General features: G+C 32.3%; 3 protein-coding genes across 5 annotated transcripts; 2 read left to right on the top strand and 1 right to left on the bottom strand.

Annotated features, from left to right (window-relative positions):
- The first annotated feature begins 87 nt into the window (after positions 1 to 87).
- On the top strand, positions 88 to 5101 carry LOC132700607 (heterogeneous nuclear ribonucleoprotein 87F). 2 transcript variants are annotated; one of them, XM_060668035.1, is made up of 7 exons: positions 88 to 241; positions 499 to 719; positions 817 to 1073; positions 1132 to 1437; positions 1547 to 1669; positions 1858 to 1944; positions 4592 to 5101. In XM_060668035.1, exons 1-6 carry the CDS (start codon positions 221 to 223, stop codon positions 1929 to 1931), a joined length of 1002 nt encoding a protein of 333 aa, XP_060524018.1. In that variant the 5' UTR covers positions 88 to 220; the 3' UTR covers positions 1932 to 1944; positions 4592 to 5101. The 2 variants fall into 2 exon arrangements, with proteins under 2 accessions (XP_060524018.1, XP_060524016.1); XM_060668033.1 differs by lacking the exon at positions 4592 to 5101 and having other exon boundaries at positions 1858 to 2567.
- A 1063-nt stretch (positions 5102 to 6164) lies between these two features.
- LOC132700841 (uncharacterized) lies at positions 6165 to 8863 on the bottom strand. The gene is made up of 2 exons (XM_060668413.1): positions 7503 to 8863; positions 6165 to 7407 (listed from the first exon to the last, which is right to left on the bottom strand). Exons 1-2 carry the CDS (start codon positions 8728 to 8730, stop codon positions 6476 to 6478), a joined length of 2160 nt encoding a protein of 719 aa, XP_060524396.1. The 5' UTR covers positions 8731 to 8863; the 3' UTR covers positions 6165 to 6475.
- An 821-nt stretch (positions 8864 to 9684) lies between these two features.
- On the top strand, positions 9685 to 15397 carry LOC132701197 (DNA fragmentation factor subunit alpha-like). 2 transcript variants are annotated; one of them, XM_060668938.1, is made up of 2 exons: positions 9685 to 10605; positions 12329 to 15397. In XM_060668938.1, the coding sequence occupies exons 1-2, from the start codon at positions 10043 to 10045 to the stop codon at positions 12354 to 12356; spliced, it is 591 nt and encodes a 196-aa protein (XP_060524921.1). In that variant the 5' UTR covers positions 9685 to 10042; the 3' UTR covers positions 12357 to 15397. The 2 variants fall into 2 exon arrangements, 1 of the variants encoding a protein (XP_060524921.1); XR_009618731.1 differs by having other exon boundaries at positions 9690 to 10665.
- Positions 15398 to 21919: the final 6522 nt, after the last annotated feature.

The raw sequence follows: 21919 nt of genomic DNA, 5'->3' as shown, positions 1-21919 counted from the left end.
GTTTGTACACGGTTGGTTGGTATTATTTCTTAGTGCCCTGCGTAAGGGAAAAATTGAAAATGATGTGCACAACTGACCATTTTTAAAACACCTGACTTTCAATGGAATGAGCGGCCATTTTGTGACTTCAGTTAGCTGGTGTTAGCATTTGGGTGTTTTTCGAATTTGCTATAAGAAAACATTGAGAAGTTCCTAAATAAAATAAAAATATTTCTTTATAATGAAACGAGACCCAGACAGTGTAAGTACATATGTATTACTTTAGAACGTAGTTCCCATTCTTAATCTTTATTGTTTCGACATTTTCTGTTAGGTAAATGCCACGCAAGCCAGTTGTTATTTCAAAATCAATATCCATCCTTTCAATTTGTTATAATAGTCGCTAAGTCACCAAATAGGCGTTTATTTTATAGTGTAACTGGAAATTATATATTTTTTCGTTTATCTGTTTACTGTTTGTATAATAGTTTATACCATTATGCTGTTTTGTCATTTCAGAATGACAAATTGGAACCAGAACAATTTCGTAAACTTTTTATTGGTGGTCTTGACTTCCGAACATCAGACGAGTCACTGAAATCTCATTTTGAAGAATGGGGTGAAATTGTTGATGTTGTTGTAATGAAAGATCCCACTACCAAAAGAAGTCGGGGTTTTGGTTTTATCACCTATTCTAAAGCTCATATGGTTGATGACGCCCAAGCTGCTAGACCTCACAGGTATTGTTCAAGTGATAAATTTTCATCTTTTAGATCTGCAGAAGATGTATAACTTCAGCTTTTTAATAAAATTTATTACTTATTATTTCCTGAATAGAGTTGATGGCCGAGTAGTTGAGCCCAAAAGGGCAGTCCCAAGACAAGACATTGGTAGACCTGAAGCAGGTGCCACTGTGAAGAAACTATTTGTAGGAGGTTTGAAAGAAGAAATTGAGGAAGATGACCTAAAAGACCATTTCAAGCAATATGGGACCATTCTATCTTGTACAATTGTGACTGATAAAGAGACTGGCAAAAAAAGAGGTTTTGCTTTTATAGAGTTTGAAGACTATGACTCTGTAGACAAAATTGTTTGTAAGCAATGAAAAAATGTTCATATTCAAATTCTCACATTTTTTTCTTTTGCATGTAGTGCAGAGAAGTCATAGCATAAAAGGAAAACATGTCGATGTCAAGAAGGCATTGAGCAAACAAGATATGGAAAGAGCTGGTTCCAGTGGTCCCCGTGGGCCCCCAGGTGGTAGAGGGGGTCCAAGAGGTTCAGGACCAAATCAAGGCTTTGGAGGAGGTAGTTGGGGGCAGCGTGGAGGGCCTCAAGGTGGTGGAGATTGGGGAATGGGCAACCAAGGCAATTTTAACCAAGGGCCATGGGGATCACAACAAGGACCTTGGGAGCAACAAGGTGTCTGGAATAATCCCCAGGGGGGATATAATGCAAGTAAGTAAATGTTTTATTCTTTGCTTGTTTGTTTGTTTTGAGTGACTTAAAACAATATTCATATAATACAAAACAAAAAATTGAAGGTAACCGCAATATGTTTGTACAGGCAACTGGGGCGGTCCCACTGGTGGAGGTCCACCACAGGGAAATTTTGGAAATAACTATCAACAGGGGTATGGAGGTGGAGCTGTAAGAAATAACTATCAACAGCAGAGACCATCACCATACAGTGAGTATAAAATATTAAATGATGTTCTTTCAATTAATCTTTTGTTATTTGAATAAATATGGAATTTTTAAAAATATTTCAACTTTCAAAATATCAAGTTTGGCTTTTCCATGCCAATCTTAAAATTAGATAATATTAGATAATTACAATTTTGTTTTATATTAAAGTTAACAAAAAATATCATTTAGATTCTGGAGGCTATGGTGGGGGCGGCTATAATAATCAAGGTTCCAACATGGGAGGTGGAATGAGGCGATTCTAATTTGGTGGAACATGTAAGTGTAGCAACTAGGGAGTTTTACAGCAAGAAGGTTTTAATTCATTGTGAGAATTTTTATCAACAAATTATATATAACAATTGGACAGAACTGAAAATTTAGAACATTAATAATATTTTATAAACATTTAACTTAAGAATTGTGTGCTTTTTCCCGAAAGGCTTTTTTGTAGTCTTTAAATATACCATTATTCCTGGGTTTTCATAGACATCATACACACATTTAAGTTGTATATTTGAGAAATTAATTCATCGAGTAACACATTTTTAAGTTATTGTTTCACTTTGAACTAGGTATGTGAAAATCTGTGGATAAGAAAGAAACTGCTATTAATTTTGAAATAAAAATTTTGACACTTGTGTGAGTACTATGCAGTAAATAATATGTACCTATTTATTAACTTGGCAAATTACTAATTCAAAATTTTGTGTAGGACAGTGTGCATTAGTTTAGGTAAAGTTTTTTCCAGTGTTGGCAAATCGCTGCCAATCTGAATTTTTTTTTTATTTTATGAGAAATTGGTATTTACATATAAGGGAGTATTTTAGGCTAGGATTAGGCTAATGCTAATGTAATATAATTTTGTAATAACACTTGAATCTATTAAACTTCAAATCAAATTGTGTGTTTTCCATATTTGTTATAGGCTTTAGTCTATAGGGTAATATGACAAGCCATTCGGTGATTTTTTTTTTATACATGGGATTGTACTTGTGCAAATCAAATATCGTTGCAAAAAGAAAAATTTATATGCTTTCACTAACTAGGAACTTTCCAAGTATTCAAACTTCCCATAAAATATATTTAAATATAAATATTGTAAAATTTCGTGGATTTAAAAATCTAGTAAAGGGCACGCAAATATATGTTTGCATGACTTAATTTTTTTGGCAGGAAAGATTTAATACCATTCTATTACACCTACACATCCATTTCTTTAAAATATACCCTCATACTCATTGCTATCAAACCAGACAAAAATATTGCATATGTCGCATTTTTAATATAAATGTAGTTTTACCAAAAAATTCACTAAATTTTGGTAAAATTCGCATTTGATCTTTCAAACTAGATCTTCAAAAGAATTTGCAGAAAATAACATCACATACTTCCTTACTACAATTTAACTGCTTTTATGAAATTAACAAATAGTTATATTTCAGTAGAACAAATCATGTATGCCATTTTATTTTGGGGTGAGTGTATCCCTTAAAATATATAATTGTATTGATTCGGTGCATTAAGTACCTAGTCTGCTAACAAAATCACCTTCCGATATATATATATTTTTTTAAATAAAATAAAATATTCGTTTGAATATGCAGGGTCTGAAAACAATTCATAACACTTGGAATTGTTACATGCTTAGTTTTTTTTCTACTGGACTATTTATCTGAAGAAGTCTGAAGAATTGAAGAAATTGGACAGTAGCATTTTTATAGTCTATCAGCTGAGGGTATTTGAAAGGATCTTACATTTAATACCTAAGTACATAGGCCAGGATCAAACTAGTTTGAGCAGGCAATCAGGAAGTTGTTAGCGAAAATAAAGAATAGGGATTAACGATGATTTGGTGATATGTTAGGCTGTTCAAGTATTTTCAATAGGTATGTATAGTTATAATTTATATGTCATTGTGTTAGGCTAGCTTATCATACACAATTTCAACTATTTGGCTCAGGTTAGGGTCATCTTTTGCGATTGTTATGCGTTCAGGGATATTTTTCCATATTAGGTTTTATTTTGCAATATCCAGTGACCACCTTATGGAAACTTAACCTGGGTTAGGTAGAGAAAATATTTACACATTTTTTTTGTTTTTTTTTTGCACACTTTGTGATGATCTTACAATAAAATATAATAGTATATTCTGAATTGCTTGTTTTATGCTTTTACAAATTCTTCATAAATTCATGCACCATTCAAGTGTGGGAATGTCTTAGTCAGTGAATGACTATTATTAACTAAAAATTTTGCTTAATAATTTTAAATGCGAAACATTTTTTAGCAGTTGCCTTATTTGTATAAATTAATTTTTATATGTTCTTATAATAAAAATAAATATAAAATACTGTTCCTAAAAAGTTGCTGATAGCAAATTGCTTTGAAGATCAATTGCAATATGATTGACATGATATTTATGCAGAACTTCGTAGGTGTGTGCTACAAGCAGTTACAGAAGAGTTAATAAAAAATACACTTTTTATTTTATAAAGTCACACTACTAGTTGTTATTAAGGGGTGAAGAAGCTTCAACATAAATTTATAGTTTTCATTTTTTGTCGACCAAAGTTTTATTCTTTCGTATTGCAAATATTTTAGAAATTTTCGTTTATCGGCTATAAATAACAGATACTTTAACTTGTTTGATATATTTTAGAGTGCTTCTATGAGAAGGAATATGCGAAGTTTATTTCTTGTGAGATGAAAAAATATTTTTTAGCTACTTATGCAAACTTAATGATAATATAATAATAATGTATGTGTGGTATTATATTGGTCGTAGTCGTTAAATCTGGATTTTGGTGATAAGTTCATAAGTAAAAACTACTTAAATCTTTAGGGGGTATTGCGGGAATTTATTTACAATAAAAAATAATAACAATGTTATTGCTTGTATGTTAACTTTAATTTTTCGTAACAGATTATGGACATTACCGCGTATTTGACGCTTAAAGGAACTGGAAAAATGTAAGTAAAGTCGACGATTCAAGATTGAACAAAAAATGGTCTACTTGATGACAGACGTCAACGGAAAATATGGAGGTACGAGCTTTTGAGCTCCTGAATAGTTAGCAAGGTATATCATTGATGATTGCTAATTCTCATTTGTTTCTCTCTGACTTATTTGATATAGGTGTTCAGAATGTAATTCAGCAATAAAAATCATTTAGAGGTAAGTGGAAGTGAATAACAAATTGAAATGGAATTACTATTACATAAAAAATAAAATTACTAGATTAATTCAGTTGTATTTTTGGTTATAAGAACACACTAACAAATAAATAACATGAACAAAAGTCACATATTTGGCAATATGTTAATTGTTTCTAATAAATTCTTATGCCTGGGATGATGTATTTGCAGTCGAGATGGCGTGTTTGTGTTATTTTGTTGGTACTATTGGGTTTGAATGTTGAAATAAAGAATTATACCAAATCTGCCTTCATGTTATTTTGTACCCACTTTATTAAAGCTCATCTCAGCTTCCTGTTAGTACTGTAGTTACAGATCAAGATGCTGCGTATCCTCATAAAATGCGTATTTTTTCAAATACTCATTTCAATAAAATATTAAAATTTTTGTGAAAAAACTTTGGTGCTATTTTATGTAAAACGATCAAATGCCTTAGGAAAATGGTATATTTTCTCCCACTATTCTAAAATAGTCAATTAGGCAATCGGGCGTGGGCGAACTGTTAATTCGAACGTCAGTCAGTGGTTGGGAGGGATATTATTTTGACGTTTTTTAGTTTTGGTGGTGTTTTGCAAAAATTTGTACAAAACTAATGTTCATAGAAAAAGTATGGAATAGGTTAATAATAATAATATCTTATCCCACATATTTAGGGTATTATGGATTTCGTCAAGTAGGTCAAAAGTAGATATATAATATAGATCCCGCAAATGAGGCAGAAAACTACATTAAAAATTCATACAATAAAAATATGACGAAGCACAACAATACAGTGATAACAAACATTAATATGTAAAATATTCGTCTAAATGATAAAAGTTTTGTGGGAGAAAAAAATTGTTATAGCTCTGGGGAAAGGTTATTGTAGACTCGGTATTCGTAAGATATTTTTTTGAAAATTTTGGTCAATTTTTTTTCATAAAGAAACAGTCGTTTTTTTGTAAGTTATTTTTGTTTTTATACACCCATAAACAAACTTCGGTCCACTTTTCACAAATTTGTGATTATAGTGCTCGTTATAAACGTTGTATAATATACTATATAGTATTATGCAACAAGTTTTATAAACGTCACTTTATGTAAACGTTGCATACTACACTTTTTCTACAACCGAAACACGATACGGCACAATCAGTACGAATATCAGAAGTGGCGAATCTCAAAATACCACGGGCGTTTTAAATATTTACCGAAAAAATCCACGGATCCTTAACTAAGGAAGATGATTGGTTGTAGGTAAATTAGACATTGCAAATGCAAAAATTTAAAAATATATATTAAATAATGATGGATAGCGGCTGTGCAATTGTTATGAAAAACATTTTGATTGATTTCAATTCAACTTAAGAAGTGGTCAATTGTAGAGATGAATTAAGAAGTGGTCCAGCCCCTTAAACTTTAATAACGCTGAGGTTTGAAAGTCACACTACCTAGTAGAAAATAAACTTAAAAATGGTTTAGGGGCATTTATAATGAAAAGTCTTAAAGATTTTTTTATAATTTATTTTTTTTTTATTAGGAAAATATTTTATTAAAAAATATCAAATAAAATATAAAATAATTCAACGTACTTATTTACAAAGTGAATACGTCTTAAAATGTCGATAATCAACTAATGATCATTTGCTTCCAATGTCATGTACACATAATCCAAAAGTGACACTAGATCAAAATGGGGACCCAAAAAGGAATGTAAATTATTTTGCGATAATTTTGTTAAGAACTCTGTGAGGGAGTTAGGATTTTCTTTTAAACAATTAAACGTTTTTATATTTAACACTTCAAAACTTTCCGAGTCGATTTGAACAATCATATAACACGCTCTATGGAACATAGAGAAATTCAGGACATTTTTCTGCCAGCCCTTTAATTGAATAGATTGTAGAGTTTTTGATGAAATTTCTGAAATTTTCTCCCTCACCATTGACGAATTCAGGCGTTTTTTTTTATTGACTTTTGGAACAAATGATTCCGTACTGCTTAAAGTAGAGTCGTTTTTTAAGAAATCTGTTAAGATATCACTTATGGTTTCAACTCTAGGATGCTTTATACTCTTTTGTCTAGATGTGATTTCCTTGCAAAGAATTTGAATCGCCGCAAGCTCTCTTTCATGTTTCATATAGTCAATAGGAGTGAATTCAAATTTTACAAGTTTATCTTTAATGATATCCAAAAAAGGATTTTTATGAATATTTTCATCGAGCTCTGTGGTAACCAAACGTATGCTCATGTTTGATGGAGGTTCATTCTCTAATAACTTAATTTGCGCCATCAGAGTTTGGGTAGTGTCAACAGTGGTTGAATGGACTGAATGTGAAAATTCAAAGTCCTGTGTATTGTCTGCTATGGGAGTTGTCGGTTTTATTGCTGCTTCTGAATAAATGACGCGAGAAATTGGATTACCAACGGGTTGTTCCACAAAATTGTCAATATCAAGTTGTGCATTATCACTTATATTTGGACTGTCTACTAGTGGACATTCTTCTTCGATTAAGAGTTTATGGGAACTAGATTCACTGTTCTGACGAAATATAACATATTCATCTAAAAAGATAAAAATTCCAATATAAATATTGGTTTTTTTTTTCTACTAAAACAAGATTTGATATACTTTAAGTACTCATAAAAATTATATTTACCAAAGTCATGGGAAACTTCCTTGACATTAGCAGCCATGGTAGCTATACATGGTTGTTTATTAAGCAATTTGCTTTTGGTGTTGTTGGCCACTGCAACTGCTTCATTCTCTGTTGTTGGACTAAAGGAACTGATGTCTTGCACAAACAAATTTGGATTGTTTTCTATAATATTGCCACCTTCGAGAGCACAATTTGATGTCTGAAACTTCATAAATTGATTTTCGGTATGTTTCATATTGTTTAAAGTAACTGTCACTGGCTCATTTGTAGTTTGACTTGGTGGATTATTTCCAATATTATCATCCATGTAAATGGCATATGATTGCTGACACTTCAAATCATTTTTGATTTGTTTAGTGTAGTTTGCTGTAACTGGCCCGACTTCATTTTCTGTTTGTGGAGTTAGATTGATGTTGAGAGTTGTATAAAAATTAGTTTTAGAATCATGCGTGCATTGGTGACTGTCATTTAAGGAAACCTGTACTTCTTCCTTCTTAATTGATTGACAACACATGATGCCTGCGGCTGGCACAATAGAAAGATTGTGTGGGATGTTTGCTATATTATCATCACTATCATTCTTGGGTGAGTGACAACCTGTGATTTCTTCATCTTGTACACGGGGCTGGAACATCAATTCATTTTTGGAATCATTTTCCAGAGTTAGAGCCATGTCCATAGTTTGATGAATGGTTTGACAAAAGTAACTTTTAGGATCATGAATGTGTAAAGTTCTATCTTTCTCCTGGGCTTGCATCAATTCTTGTAAGCAAATATTTTCTTTTTCTTGGATTAGTACTTTGCTATAGTTACAAGTTAATTCCATATCTTCACCTTGTTTGTCGAACATGATTGTTTTATTAAATCTAGTCATTTTAGTATGGTAAAGGTTACTATAGGCACAAGTTAATTCCATATCACTAGTCTGTAGGTCAAAATTGATTGCTTTCTTCATATCATTCATACCAGTATGCTCAGAGTCAGACTGAGGTAATGCTTCTTCATATGTATTATCCCATATAGTGTTTTTTTCGGGATCCGCCGCAAAAGGTTTTACAAAATTGTTACTCGCAAAGCTTACTCGTCGTGTTAATTGGACAGTGAAGTCTGTCGTGTCCAACTCACCAGACTTTCGTTTTGTTACTTTAAGTATTGAAGATCTTTTTCTGTTTCTATCGTCACTCGTACTGGCTTCCCAATCGTTATCTGCATTTTGGCCCTGCTCCATAGTTTAAAAAATGTGTGGTTTTGTTTAAAATTTGTTAAATTAGAATCTCGTCAATTATTTTAAAATTTCAAATATAACCCAGTCGTTAAATTTACACAGATAAAATAACACAGAACATCTTTGGATTTCATGGACAAAGTACTAAAATCATTCGGCCATTTTGCAGAGTGATTGATAACTTAAATCCTGGCAACACATGATGCCTGCCTGCCATTAAAGAAACCTGGGAAATTCTTTTTCCCCCCAGGAGAAAGCATTTGAAATCATAATAAAGACTACCATCAGTTATAAGATGTGATCTGTGGGAAAAAAAGAATTGTAACAAAGTCATTGGAAAGAGAATAGGTTTGTTCAGCCTTGTACAATTGTAAATAACTAAATACGATGGGTTTGTTGTTTCTCACCAGAACGGGATTGGATGAATGAAAACTCATCCTTGTAATAAAAGTTTCTCCTTTTCAAAGATATTCAATAGTTTATGAAGCTGGACTCCAAATTTGTTGAAATCTTCTAAGACAACAAATATCTCAATGTAACCTCAAAATCTCCCGCTTAGTAAATGACAAAGTTCCGTTCTCATTCTACCATCATGCGAATTCTGTAGTGCATACATTTTCAAAATCAATATAAATAAATTATCAATACTTTCGTTTTTCGACGGACGGTAAACCAAAGAGGATAGTCAAATAGGCGATTAACTGCCTCTAGTTTAGCGCGAAAAGTCATGTGGTTGGCAATACTGTTGTTTGCTACGATTTATGGTATTGGAAGATAAATTTAAATAGAAAGTTCAATTTATATTTCAAAACAATGTAACTGGCTTCAAATCGATATTAATAATTAATATTAATATTAGTAACTATTTTGATTTGTTTACCGCCCTTGGTTAGTTTTAGCTAACATTAGCTATAATCAACGGGCGCTTCCATGAAGTCTTTGCGATATAGTTGGTGGGTAGCATTAGTCAATCGTAGTTCTATGATATTAGTTTATTATTAGTGATGCTAGTGGTGGGTACTAAATTTTTATTGTGAATGTCCTATAACGCGCATCAAGTAAAATCAAAAGACATTTTTGTGGGCGGGATTGATCTTTCGTTCGACATGCGCTCTGCAGTACATTTTAGACCGAGGGCGGTAACCTTCCAATAACCCTTCGTCTGGCTGCAAGGAATTACGGTTCTTATCTTTCGTCAGAAGCCGCTAGGCGCTGTGTTTGGTGGGTGTAGTTGCGGCTAATTGAAATTTGTTTACGTTTTCGCGTATACATTCAATATTTTCAAAACTAATTTATCACGTTGTTGTTCACTGTTATGGAATCTGATAGCAGTTTGGGCGGAAAACCCTTTAAAATAACGGATAATTTACGGGAAACACGGAAAGGTGTTGTCGCAACTTCGTTAGAGGATTTAACCTCAAAAGTTCGTGAAAAGTTAGAAACCATAAGCGGCGATAATATCTTGGTCGTTCTTGAAGCAGACGGCACAGAAATAGACGACGAAGAATATTTTGCGACTTTAGAGCCTAATACCAGTCTTATGATTTTAACTAACGGCCAAAAGTGGCTTCCGTCGTATCCTCGATGCGAGTTTAACAGAGATCAAGTGGATGATGGTAAGGGCGGAGAATTGGCCGGTCTAGTTGGTCGGCTGAAAACCAATCTTTGTCATTTATCGTTACTTGGAGGCGAAGAACTGGAACTGTTAAGCGATATGGATCCGGAATCCCTTGCGGATCTGACGTATCCGGACAAGATATTTCTGGATCAGTTAAAGGAGGCTTCTGGAAGATTTCTGTGTGAAAAAAGACAAGCCCAGGATGCGCTCGATTTGTTGCGATTGTATCAGGAAAAGGAAGCCTCCGAGTCTGAAATTAAGTAAGACGACTTTGAAGGACCATTACAGTATTTATTCTTACAAATTGAACCCCTTTCAATGTGAGTACTACCCACCTAAATTTGATCTTATTTTAGAAATTCTCAAAAAACAAATGTTTATGACGTACCCCTTCAAATATTTACAATAATAACAAAATGATGATAAAATGTGGTTCAGGCCAACGTAGGGTTGGCACAATTTTTTTAGAGTATATATATTTTTTGCTTGTTTGATTATAGGTTTACTCGAATAACCACTCAGGTGTTAAATTTAAGAATATTTCAGCTAACAGCATAATTAGAAAAAAACGCGTCGCGGCCTGGGTGCTGTACCACAATGGGACAAGGTATATACAGCAAAAAATATAATAATCACAACTTTGTTTCTTAACTATTGTAGGAATTGTGATAAAATGTAATAGTATGATCATGAGTATGATTATATCTGTAAGGTATTCAAAAGCACTCATTTGTATCACTAGAATAAGAAAATTTGGTAACTTAGACAGAATATTATTGTTATGTCCATCAAAATATTTTTTTATAATTTTTATCTAACTTATAAATTAAGGAACATTCCAACTCTTCATTACTAAATAAAATAAAAATACGAAAGAATCAACAACACATAAAACTTTAAGGTAACAGATTTAATAAGCGCCATTTTAGTCACAAGTTTGATTTGACTGGAACGGAACATAGCGGAGCGAATATTTAATGTCACCTTTTTTTTTGTTTTTCTAAATTATTATTTTGAATATTTACAATTTTTTGTATCTTTCAATATCTATGGAATGTAATTGAGATCTTTATAGCTAAAAAAGTTTTAAATTTCCCAAACTTACTATTTCTTCGATCTTTTGCTTTTTTCGGCGATCTCGCAAAAAAAGAAAACTTTTTTTTGTTTTAAATATTTCTATTTTAATGTTAACAAAGATAAAAAATTTTAATGCAGGTTTTACTTATCTTTTTAAATTGCCATTTATAACTTAAATTGCCACTCATCGGTCGAATAAAATACATCGTGTGTAGTTTATCGTTCCTGTTAGAATGAAAAACATGTCATGCAACCCATGTCGCCTTTATCTACAGTGAAACTTTTGATAACACGGAGGCTGGCTTATGATGGGAGAAAATTAACGACAAGGGCATGAAAAGCAATCTTTCTCACATAACTTTTCGACCTAATGAGTATCTGGTTTTTTTTCTTTTTTACTTTAGGGTTCTCACTCACTTCTGAAACTCTGGAAAAGTTGCGGAATTTAGCAGATTTGTAAAAGTTGGCCTTCGATCATCCAAAAGTCAGGGATTTAATTATCCAACTATATTTCCGTTTTTACTAATTTGTATTCGCTTCGGTTTTTTGCCTGTTAGCTTTATACTTTATACTCCATCGTATTTTCTTGGGTATCATGCTGTACTTTTCTTTTCTAATTATATTAATATTAAACAAACAGCTTTTTTCAATCAAAGATTCAAGCTACCTATATTTCTTTCTACTCTTTACTTTAAAACACATCTAACGTCTTGAAGTGACGCTGCGCACTCTTGGGTATATAAGGGGGAGTAGGAAAAAAGAATAGAAATTTGTCAGGTTATTTTTTCGTGTTCTATTTGAATACTAGAGATTTCTTACATTTTTATCCCATATACTGCCAGTTAAGGTGACAATTTTTGAAATGACTCACACTTAATTAACTTTAAAAAGTTTCTCTTGTTGCAGGTGGTTTTACCCAATCTGCATTCAATAAGACTGATGATTTGCCAATAAGCAACGGAGGCATCAAATTAACAATTGCTCAAACACAGGAACACGTCACTATATTAATATTAGAAACACCAGTAGAATTATTATGATCGACGTTTTGCATCGTATATAATAAATTTAGTGGGGGGTATTTAGAATAGTTTCTCGGAGATGATACGAAATGGTGTTAATCAAACTGATCCAAAACTTCTTATTACTTATTTATTTTATTTCGTTTGCATAGACCAAGAAATTCTGTTTTAATTTCGCAAAATACGTTGGTTTTTTTTGTCGAGAACAATCAGAAATTTTAAATAAATCGAACGGTCCTTTGCAGTCGACTGGTAAATTGCGATTGAAGTTTTTCTTAGAAATTATAACGTCACATCCTTCGATGGTGACAAAATAACTCAATTACCTCCGCGTTATAAAACGGGATCAAATAGAGAGGAGTGATTTCTTTTGGTTGTGTTGGATAAAAAAATGTTGTGTAAACTGGAAATTTTGCAATTACAGGACTCGTCAGACTACATTGTAACTGTTTCGTTTTCTACCACCTTGCTTTTGATTCCACCATGTTCCTACGCATTGTTTCGATGAGACAACAAAATCTGTCCCAAATGTAGCTCGTCAACAATTCGTTCGCCATAAATCAAGGGCTCTTATTTTATCCTCGTATATATCTTATATAGAGGAAGAGCGAAAAATAATGTTTTCATCATACACTTTCAAATCAATATTTCAAAATGAAATCTACAATCTATGAAGTGGAGTTCAATTATTGATGCTAACAAGGTCCTTCTTTGTCTACTAACTCTTGTAAGTCTTGATACCGTATCATAGTTCTAATGACGGTATTCTGTTTTATATATCTTGTTCAAATTTTAATTTACGAATCTTATTATAAATAGTTTCTATAAAGTATCAGTTTAAAACGTTGGAACAAATTTTCAAAAATTTAACAGTTTCGTTTTTCTTTCAATAAACCAGATCATGAAATTTTAAATGAGATCAATCAACATCAAATGTGTTTTCCAATTGTAAATTATTTGAACAACAATATAAGTAAAAGAAAAATACAATTTAATTTTGTAGACTTTCTCTTGTCATTGGAGATAGTAGTTTCAGATTTCATTTTTTTTTCATTTGAATTATTTAGTTAATTAGTTTTATATGTGGCTAGCTAGGATTATTTTATTTATATCTATTCAACTTCAGAAGTTCATCTGAATCCGTCTTACAGGCAATAAAGTTTGCTTGAGAGGTAAATTTCGTTATCCAACAACCATCCTAATACCAAATCTTTGGATTAAATTACCTACGTTACACGTCCTGTCGATATCTTATTTCCCATTTGTTTACTATCATTGGACTTGGAAAATATTGTATTACTTTAATATTCATCAGGGTGGGGGTTGACAATATAATAACCGTCATCTAAATACCACTTCCATAATATACGCAACAAGAAAATTTAAATAGTCGTAAAACGTCCTTCGCAAATTTACTTTGTGTTTTTAATTTAAAAAGTGAGAGATCTTCGTATCTGGGATTAAGATTTGTTTTTCTTCTACTTACATACATATTTTGTCAATTTAGTCCAAGTAATTGACCATGATATTTTTTCGGCATTAGCAACATTTAAATACGAGATGCTATTTTAAATACTCCGATTTAAGGGCACTTTTTCACCTACCTTGTGATGTTTAACCCTTTCAATGAAGATATGTAGGCGTTTGACGACATTTTGTAATTAATTTAGCCTGATGTAGGTGTCCATTTTGACATTATGTTATCCATTTTCTAGAACTTATTTTTGAAAACAAGATGGCCAAGAACTGTTTATATCAAACGGATATTTTTATCATACTTATTTAATAACAACGAACTCACATTTGGTTGCGAGACATGTTAAGCTAAGTGCCTTATTTTAATGAATTTATTCACTTCCTAATATAAAACAGAATACATATTTTTGAAATTAATTTTTCAAAATGTGGTTTCTAACATATTTTGATAATTATGTTACTCGGTATGGGATGTTCGAAAAATTCTCCATACACCGCAGATGAAATGACTACCAAAATCTAGTTTTCGATTTAGACTCTTTAGCGCATCATATGTTAATGAGAGAGTGATGATTGATTTGAAAACAGTGAAATAAACTATATATTGGGGCTAGGCTAGACGTTTTCAGGAAACTTTTTTTGACATTTTTGTGTAATAAAAAATACTAGCAACTGATTTTTTACTATCTGGCATTTGCACACTACCACACAAAGTCCACTAAGCAAAATTCTTTTTTTCTAAACCTTTGACAAGGTTTCTAAGACTCAGTTGTCACATGTTCGACTCCAATGTGACCAAATTTATTTAGGTTCTTTTAAAAATATTTTGGGGGATCCGCCATTTGGTCAACAATTACTTGGTTATACTTTTTCGATTTTCAAGCTCTAACGACGATAAAATCGTCGGGCGGACAAAGATATCTCGCTCTAGAAAGGTCAAATATTGATTTTGTGAATGTCATTGACCGAGAACCACACTGCAAGCACAACGAATGCACGCGCAAAAATTCATTATACGTTCACCAATTTCGATTTATGTCGAAACGTATTTTTCATGCGAATATTAAAATTTATCGAAACCACTTCGCCGATGAAATTTTGGTTTCGAGTTAACTACTCAAAGTTATACTCTTCAGGTTTTTGTTTAGTTTTAACGGCCATCTTGTTTTAATTCATTAAATATTGCAGCGCGATATGGGATACGATTTATTAGTGATAATGACATAGGAATTGGGTGTGTATAGCTGTGATAATTAGGTTTTACTCGCTTTCTATAATGTAAATTCGGATATTGATCGAACTTCTCACTAATAATAGTTGTCCCAAAGTGTCTTCTTACCGCTGATAATAATATCCTAACGTAAAGTTTCTCATCATTTATTAATATATTGTTACTGGGTATATGAAGCACCTATTATTTGGACATGTATTTATCTCGTACCCCTTGTATACCATTGATTAATAAAACAGTGTTGTAAGTGTGGTTTTATTTCCTTTGCTTAATAAACGTGGCAAACAGGAGCTGCGAACCTTTAACTGCTCATTTTTTTCCTTCGAATTAATCGAAATCGAATCGAAAAATCAGGTTATTGTTTACGACTTATGCGTAATCCTTTACCATCTGAATCGCGTCGACGGGAATACGCCTTCATGGATTTTCAATTTCATATTTTTTAACTTTACAATACAGCATTTAATAAGGAGGTGACGATTCACAAAATATTACATATAAATTGTTATTATTACCACAGTTGTCTTTGTCAATAATTTAAGGATACCTATAAGCAACTTAGAATAATAATAACTTGTTTATTTGCTAGCTAGCTTAGTCATTATTGTCAATGACGATATGTTTTTCTTATATATGTTTTATCTTTATATATGTTTTTCTTTACAAAGGAAATTTTATAACATAGTTCGCACGTTTATAGGGAACTCAGATTTCGTGGCTGAAAATCATCTCGCACATTAAATCACAATTTAAAAAGATATCCTGAAAATACCAATACTTTATTCAAAATAAGCATTTGCAGTAAAAAGTATTATTGTCTATTAATTTTATCGAGGAAAAAATATTTAAATATGTGGTTCAACATTACATTGTAGTATGTAACATTTAATTATTTGTTTACTAATATTTAATCCTTAATTCTCGAATTCAATGGGGTATTGTATTTATCAAATCAAGACAGGTTTATTAATTATTGAGGAAAGGTTAATCGCTGTTTCGAAAAACTCACATAACATTGCGAGGTCGCACAAGACACAAGAACTTTATTGTTCAGAAGTTAATTTGTCAAATGTTGCATTATTTTCATTTTTATCGGTCTTTATAACAGAACGATGAAAATAAATTCTGGCCGTCAACGCCAATGGTAGGTATCTATAATTTAAGGAACGGGTTATCTTACACATAGCACTTTCCTAAGGGTGATTTATAGCACAGTGATGTTGCGAACATAACACGCGACAGTTTACAAATTAGCTCTGCCAACTCGAAGCGTGTATGAAATTATAAGAGAGGAGTATAAGTAATAAATTAATTGCTTACTAAGCACTAAAACCGTTGGTTTTGAATCAAAAATTAAGGAGCACCTTGATTTAATCCCCTTCAGTATAAAACGGGTTAGAAACTCTTTAAAAGTCTGATAACTTAAATGTTAAGCTCCCAGCTTTCGCGATATACAGGGTGTCACCTAACCTCTCTAAGAAAAGGATGGAGACAGCAGAATTCTGACATATTTTGTTAAAGATGAACATGTGGTATAAAACTTTTTGAAATGTTGCTTTGTTTTCGAAACACAGGGTGTTGAAAAAAAATGATGCGTTTTCTTTTTATTGTCCCAGGGATCTTTTGTACGCCTAAGAAGGGGGTCTTATTTTGTGTGCATTGTAAACTTTGTTAATTAGATAAATTTAAAATAAATTCGAAAATATAAATAATACTGGGTTGTTCAGCATTTACTTATTACGTCATCTAATGAAAAAATTAAGTTTTAGCAAAATTTCTCTTGCCATTTTTCTCCTATTTCTTGCGGTTTTGGAGTACTCAATAATTTTTATTGATCAATATAGGTGCCCCAATATTGATTATCATTATTTTGATAAAGAATTCACAAAATCTGAGGATTAAGTGTACCAAATATCACTGAAATATCATTAGTCACTAATTAATAATAAAAAGAAAACGCATCAAATTTCATTTTTTCAACATATTTCGAAATAGAAGCGACAACTAACCAAGACTAATTAAAAGAAGGGAAAGATTAGGTGAGAATTCTCCTTTTTGTTAGAACCTGTAGAAGCAGGTTTAAGAAAATCATCTAAGTAATCTTATCTATTGAATACTTATTTATAACCTTTATTTGGTTCAGAATTTTGAATGTTATCAAAACGTACTTTTGTGTAATTTTAACGGATTTAAGACGAGCTCAAATCAACATTAACACATAAATAGAATATGCAATGCACCATATGGTTAAAAAGCATGGAAAGATATATTTTATTTAACCAATATTATTGATATTATCTTTCGATAGGAATATCTTTTGCTCGCACTGTATTATACATAATAGACAATCACCTAAAGTTGGTACGTAAAGTACGTGGTCTGTGTAAAATTCCTTACTGTGTTCGCATCTTGAATTATCCTGAAGGTATCCAATATTTTTTGCTTCATTGTTCCCGGCAAATTTATCTCCATTTATAACAAACGCGATCAGCTATTCAGAACCTCGACGAATGTTGATTAATTACCCGTTCTTGTGAGCTGCCCAAACTTGCTTTATCTGCGTAAGATTTTGTTTACACCGAAAGTTTTTGTTCTTGTTGGTGGAAATTGTTGTTAGCAAACTGAACAGTTTACTAAAGTTATCGGAATTATTTTACAAGTTTGTGGACGTTATATTTGCATATTTTATTATCATTATTTTGCGAATTAGAAAAAATCCATTTAAACTCGGCCGAGTAGGATAAATGGAGGTGTTATTTCTTAATTAAAAACCATAAAACCAGACTCCACGAAAAGAGCACGTTTAAATTTATCTGCTCCTCTCTTACTTTAGGTTTATTGTTTTTGGACTTTATTGGTTGTTTATATCTGTCAATTATGGTCAATAAGTTTGACCTTTTTGAGATATTTCAAATCAAGCGGGTGAAAAGGATACATCAAAATAACTTATAATATCTGTTTGATTCTATATTTTTGATCGGACCAATTTGTTTTTTTATTATGTTTACCCGCACTTGGCCCTCCATGTTTTTAGTATTCACTCCGAATATATGAAACCCGATCGGCTTTACGGCAATGTTAATTAAGTACCAGACCCGCCCGGGCACAATGGTAACGAACTGGCAACGCTAAGAGCAATGAATATTCATTACCAAAACACCCACACGACAGCAAAACTCATTACAAAATATAATGAAATGGCAAAAATAAATTAAAAGTTGTTGAATTATAAGAATTAGTTATTATTATTCACGGGCAACTTTACATCTCGATTCCCACTGAACATTTTCTGGTGTGGAAAGTATAAAACCACAGTTTTTAATTATGAAAAATTCACTATAAAGGTATAGACTCCAGCGTTTAATTGACCAGATGATTATGTTTTTACACGCACAATGAAATTTACTTTTTTTAACGAGGCTTGTCTTAATCTTAAAAAGGCTTTTTGTATAAACGTAACCCTACTTTTATATCCATTTTTCTTTATTTAAAAAAAAATCACTACATTTATCATTGTATTTAAAATGAAACAATCGTTTTTGTTTTCATTATTTCTTAATAAATTTCATTAAATTTCTTATTGTGCACGCCAATGAATTATGGCAATGTAGTAACGTAGTAACTTGTACCTTGCAGTTATGGGAATATCCAGGTGAGTACTAGATTCATCAATGAATTTCTCCCAAAAAGGGTGGTTCTCAATATCTGCATCTGAGATATAGTAAAGGTTGTCCCACTGTAAAAATCTATAGGGTTTAAAGCACCCATTCATGCTTGAGTATTTCTTTACGTTTCGTAGGGCGGGTGTCTATTTTCGCTTCAGATTTAACTTTGGTCTACCAAAACCGGTTTATACGCAAATAGAACAATAGTTTAATTTTAATGAGAAACTTTCCCGATAGTGTGTTGCTGACGGGTTTTTGCCGTAAATTTAATTAAAATATTATGTCGGTAAGCACAATTGAAAGTTGCAGACGACAGCGGTTTCAAAATCGTAGCGCACGCCAGTGGTAATTGGATTGTAACTTGTTACTCGGTGCCCTTACACTAGTTTGAAAAATATGAAATGGCGCAGACACGTGGGGCCGTTGAAATGAAAATGACATGGAAAACACTGCAAAAGTTCGAGATTTTCAATTTAAAATTTTAATAATTTTAACTTAGCCTAGCATAACTAGCATTAGACATTTTTATTTTACGAAATATTCGCATGCAATATGGTAAAAACTATGTAGAGGGAGATTTAGTTTATTTTATTTATTTCAATTTTTAAGGAATTTTTAAAAGTACTTGGATTACACCAAATGAACAATAAAAATTACTTATAATTGCTAGAAGCCACAGACTATCGATCGATCGATCGATTCCGTTCACTAAAATATCCAATTATACACCGATCTAGCGTGCGGAAAGCGTCATTTTACAACGTCAATTTTAAGGCAAATGCCGTTTACCGCCCTTGTTGCATACTATACCTTTTCTACGACCGTTAGTTTTTGTGTACATTTTTGCAAACCAACACGGCTACATTCAAAGTCAAAATTCAAGGTGTGTGGTAAAATCTCCGAAAACATCCGAAAACATCCGATTGTGGTAATATCCCGGAAATGCCCGAAGGGTTTCGGATCCGTGGGATAAGAAACTCACGTGGTAAAGTGACGCTTCCCGCACGCTAGATCGGTGTATCATTAGGTCTTTTACAGAAGGGAGTAAAAAACTTTTTAAGTCACTCGTTCAGTACACTTGTGACTTAAATGCCTTTTACCACAGTTGTTGCATAACTATTACCTGCGTTTTATCTTTTCTAATGTTGAATTATGGAAGACAGGTCAGTCATTTCCTATCAATTGTACAGGGCTTCTATTTATATTTTAAGACACCTATAGAGTCTATTAGAGGCGATATGCACAAATTTTTCACTTAAAAGTTGTATGGCTTTTTTTCTCTTATCTTTTGAACGTGCAAATGGAAACAGGAATCAACAACAATATGAATTCAAAAATATATAGTTTGTCGGTATTTGGTTTAGCCGTTTTTGAAATAACTTGAATTTATTATCCAAACATTAAAAGCAGAATTTAGTAATCACCATCATTATTGCCTTCGAAAATAACACATGGTTTAGTGGTGGCAATCACAGTTATGGACAGTTATTAGTAGTGTAACGACGACTAATTTGAATTACCAGAAACACTATTTGATTTTAATATTGGTTATTCGAATGATCAAAAACATGAAATAGTTTGGCTTTATATCCAAATATCTTCTATATCAAGGACAAAACGAGTTTCATATACCGGGCATTTAAAAAAGTGATATTTTTATTTTTTTATCTTTACGGCTATAATTTGTTTTTATTGATATGTTCAGAAGGTAATAGACAACAAATCATAAGACTTTTATAGAAAATAATAATCTTTCAAAAATTTTTCAAAGAAGCTTCCACAGACTACTATAATACTTTTTACAAAACTTATAGATTCCTCCTGCGTCGGTTTTTGCTGAATCGAACTTGCTGACGTTTCAATTTCAGTCAAGCTCTGAAGAAGCCAACAGGATGATTGACGAAACGTCAGCAAGTTCGACTCAGCAAAAACCGACACAGGAGGAATCCAGAAGTTTTGTAAAAAGTATGCTTAGAAAATCTTATTTCCATAAAACTTTTTGTTTGATAGGTATTGTTCTTATAAAAGACTTGTCACTGCCTTGGAAAAACTCTCTTCGTTTTGCTTTTCCAAAGGGCCAGATTAAATTGAAGACATTTTCGCAGTGACAAATGTATTTTCACTGCTCCAAAAATCATAATATCAGATTTTAAAATATTTGGTTTCTGCACACATGGCTCTGCATTTTGGAAGTTCCTATGGATTTTTATTTCATCTCCCTCTATTTCCACCACCGGTTGTTATCGTGACTTTTTCTTTGTGTGTATGTTATGAAAGTTATGGAAAACGTCCCATTTTGGAGCAATACGCATTAACTCAAAGTCCCACGCCGCAAATACATATTACGCTTTTTTTCTTTGGATGGGAAAGGTGAAAAGCACAAGTCGAATCAAGATGTATTTTTAAAATAGGACCGTATAAGTTTTCCTTGTCCCCTGAGCCCGGAGACATTGAGAAAGAGGAATACGCGATAACAAACGCCTGCCCCACGCAAAATGCGTAGGCTAACTCTAACCCACGTGATAAGAGTAAACAAAATTTTATAGGGTGGAAAGTCGTTTGGTGGGTCGAAATTTTGGCAATGTCTGCATTTGTTTGAGTTTCAAAATGGTTGTTTGTTCGAATTTAGACTTGTTCGCTTCCGCTTTAACTTTAATTTCATATTGTTAATTTCTGGATGTCTGGAAAGGTGAAAATTAACCTTGAAGAAAGCTAAACGTGTGGTGGTAGGATCTAAAACAAATTGTTGCTTGGTGGCTAGAATCCATTTGATATTATTCAAATTGATCCCTAATCTTAAATAATACTACCAAAAAATCGGAATACATCGGAAACTCAAGTGAAACTGCTTGCCGTTGAATAAATCTTCCGCGAAAAGCGAATAAAAAAGTACATTTCAACATCTAAATAAGAAAGTGAATTCCTAAAACAGCCCGGAATATCATGCAGGCTGCTAATATATATAATAAATACGTTTTTATTTTAAATGTTTTTCCCATTTGTAGCCCGATTAAAAGAAATGTGCGTTTCAATTTAAAAAAGTGCGGCAGTGGTCTGGGAGATTTTTTGCGTCAGCTAACTAAAGTACTTGGCCTTTATTCGG

Source organism: Cylas formicarius, unplaced genomic scaffold, assembly GCF_029955315.1.
Source record: "Cylas formicarius isolate icCylForm1 unplaced genomic scaffold, icCylForm1.1 PGA_scaffold_4__25_contigs__length_36172078, whole genome shotgun sequence".
NCBI classification, from domain to species: Eukaryota; Metazoa; Arthropoda; class Insecta; order Coleoptera; family Brentidae; genus Cylas; species Cylas formicarius.
The sequence above is the reverse complement of the archived record's forward strand: the minus strand, read 5'-3'. Positions and strand labels throughout refer to the sequence as shown.

Bases quoted from the DNA above. Each gene is read 5' to 3' on its own strand.
- LOC132700607 (XM_060668035.1), top strand. From the start codon at position 221: ATGAAACGAGACCCAGACAGT. The intron at 242-498 runs GTAAGTACATAT...TTGTCATTTCAG, and splicing joins TGAAACGAGACCCAGACAGT to AATGACAAATTGGAACCAGA. The intron at 1,670-1,857 runs GTGAGTATAAAA...AATATCATTTAG, and splicing joins GCAGAGACCATCACCATACA to ATTCTGGAGGCTATGGTGGG.
- LOC132700841 (XM_060668413.1), bottom strand. From the start codon at position 8,730: ATGGAGCAGGGCCAAAATGCAGATAACGATTGGGAAGCCAGTACGAGT. The intron at 7,408-7,502 runs GTAAATATAATT...TTATCTTTTTAG, and splicing joins GGAAGTTTCCCATGACTTTG to ATGAATATGTTATATTTCGT.
- LOC132701197 (XM_060668938.1), top strand. From the start codon at position 10,043: ATGGAATCTGATAGCAGTTTGGGCGGAAAACCCTTTAAAATAACGGAT. The intron at 10,606-12,328 runs GTAAGACGACTT...CTCTTGTTGCAG, and splicing joins GCCTCCGAGTCTGAAATTAA to GTGGTTTTACCCAATCTGCA.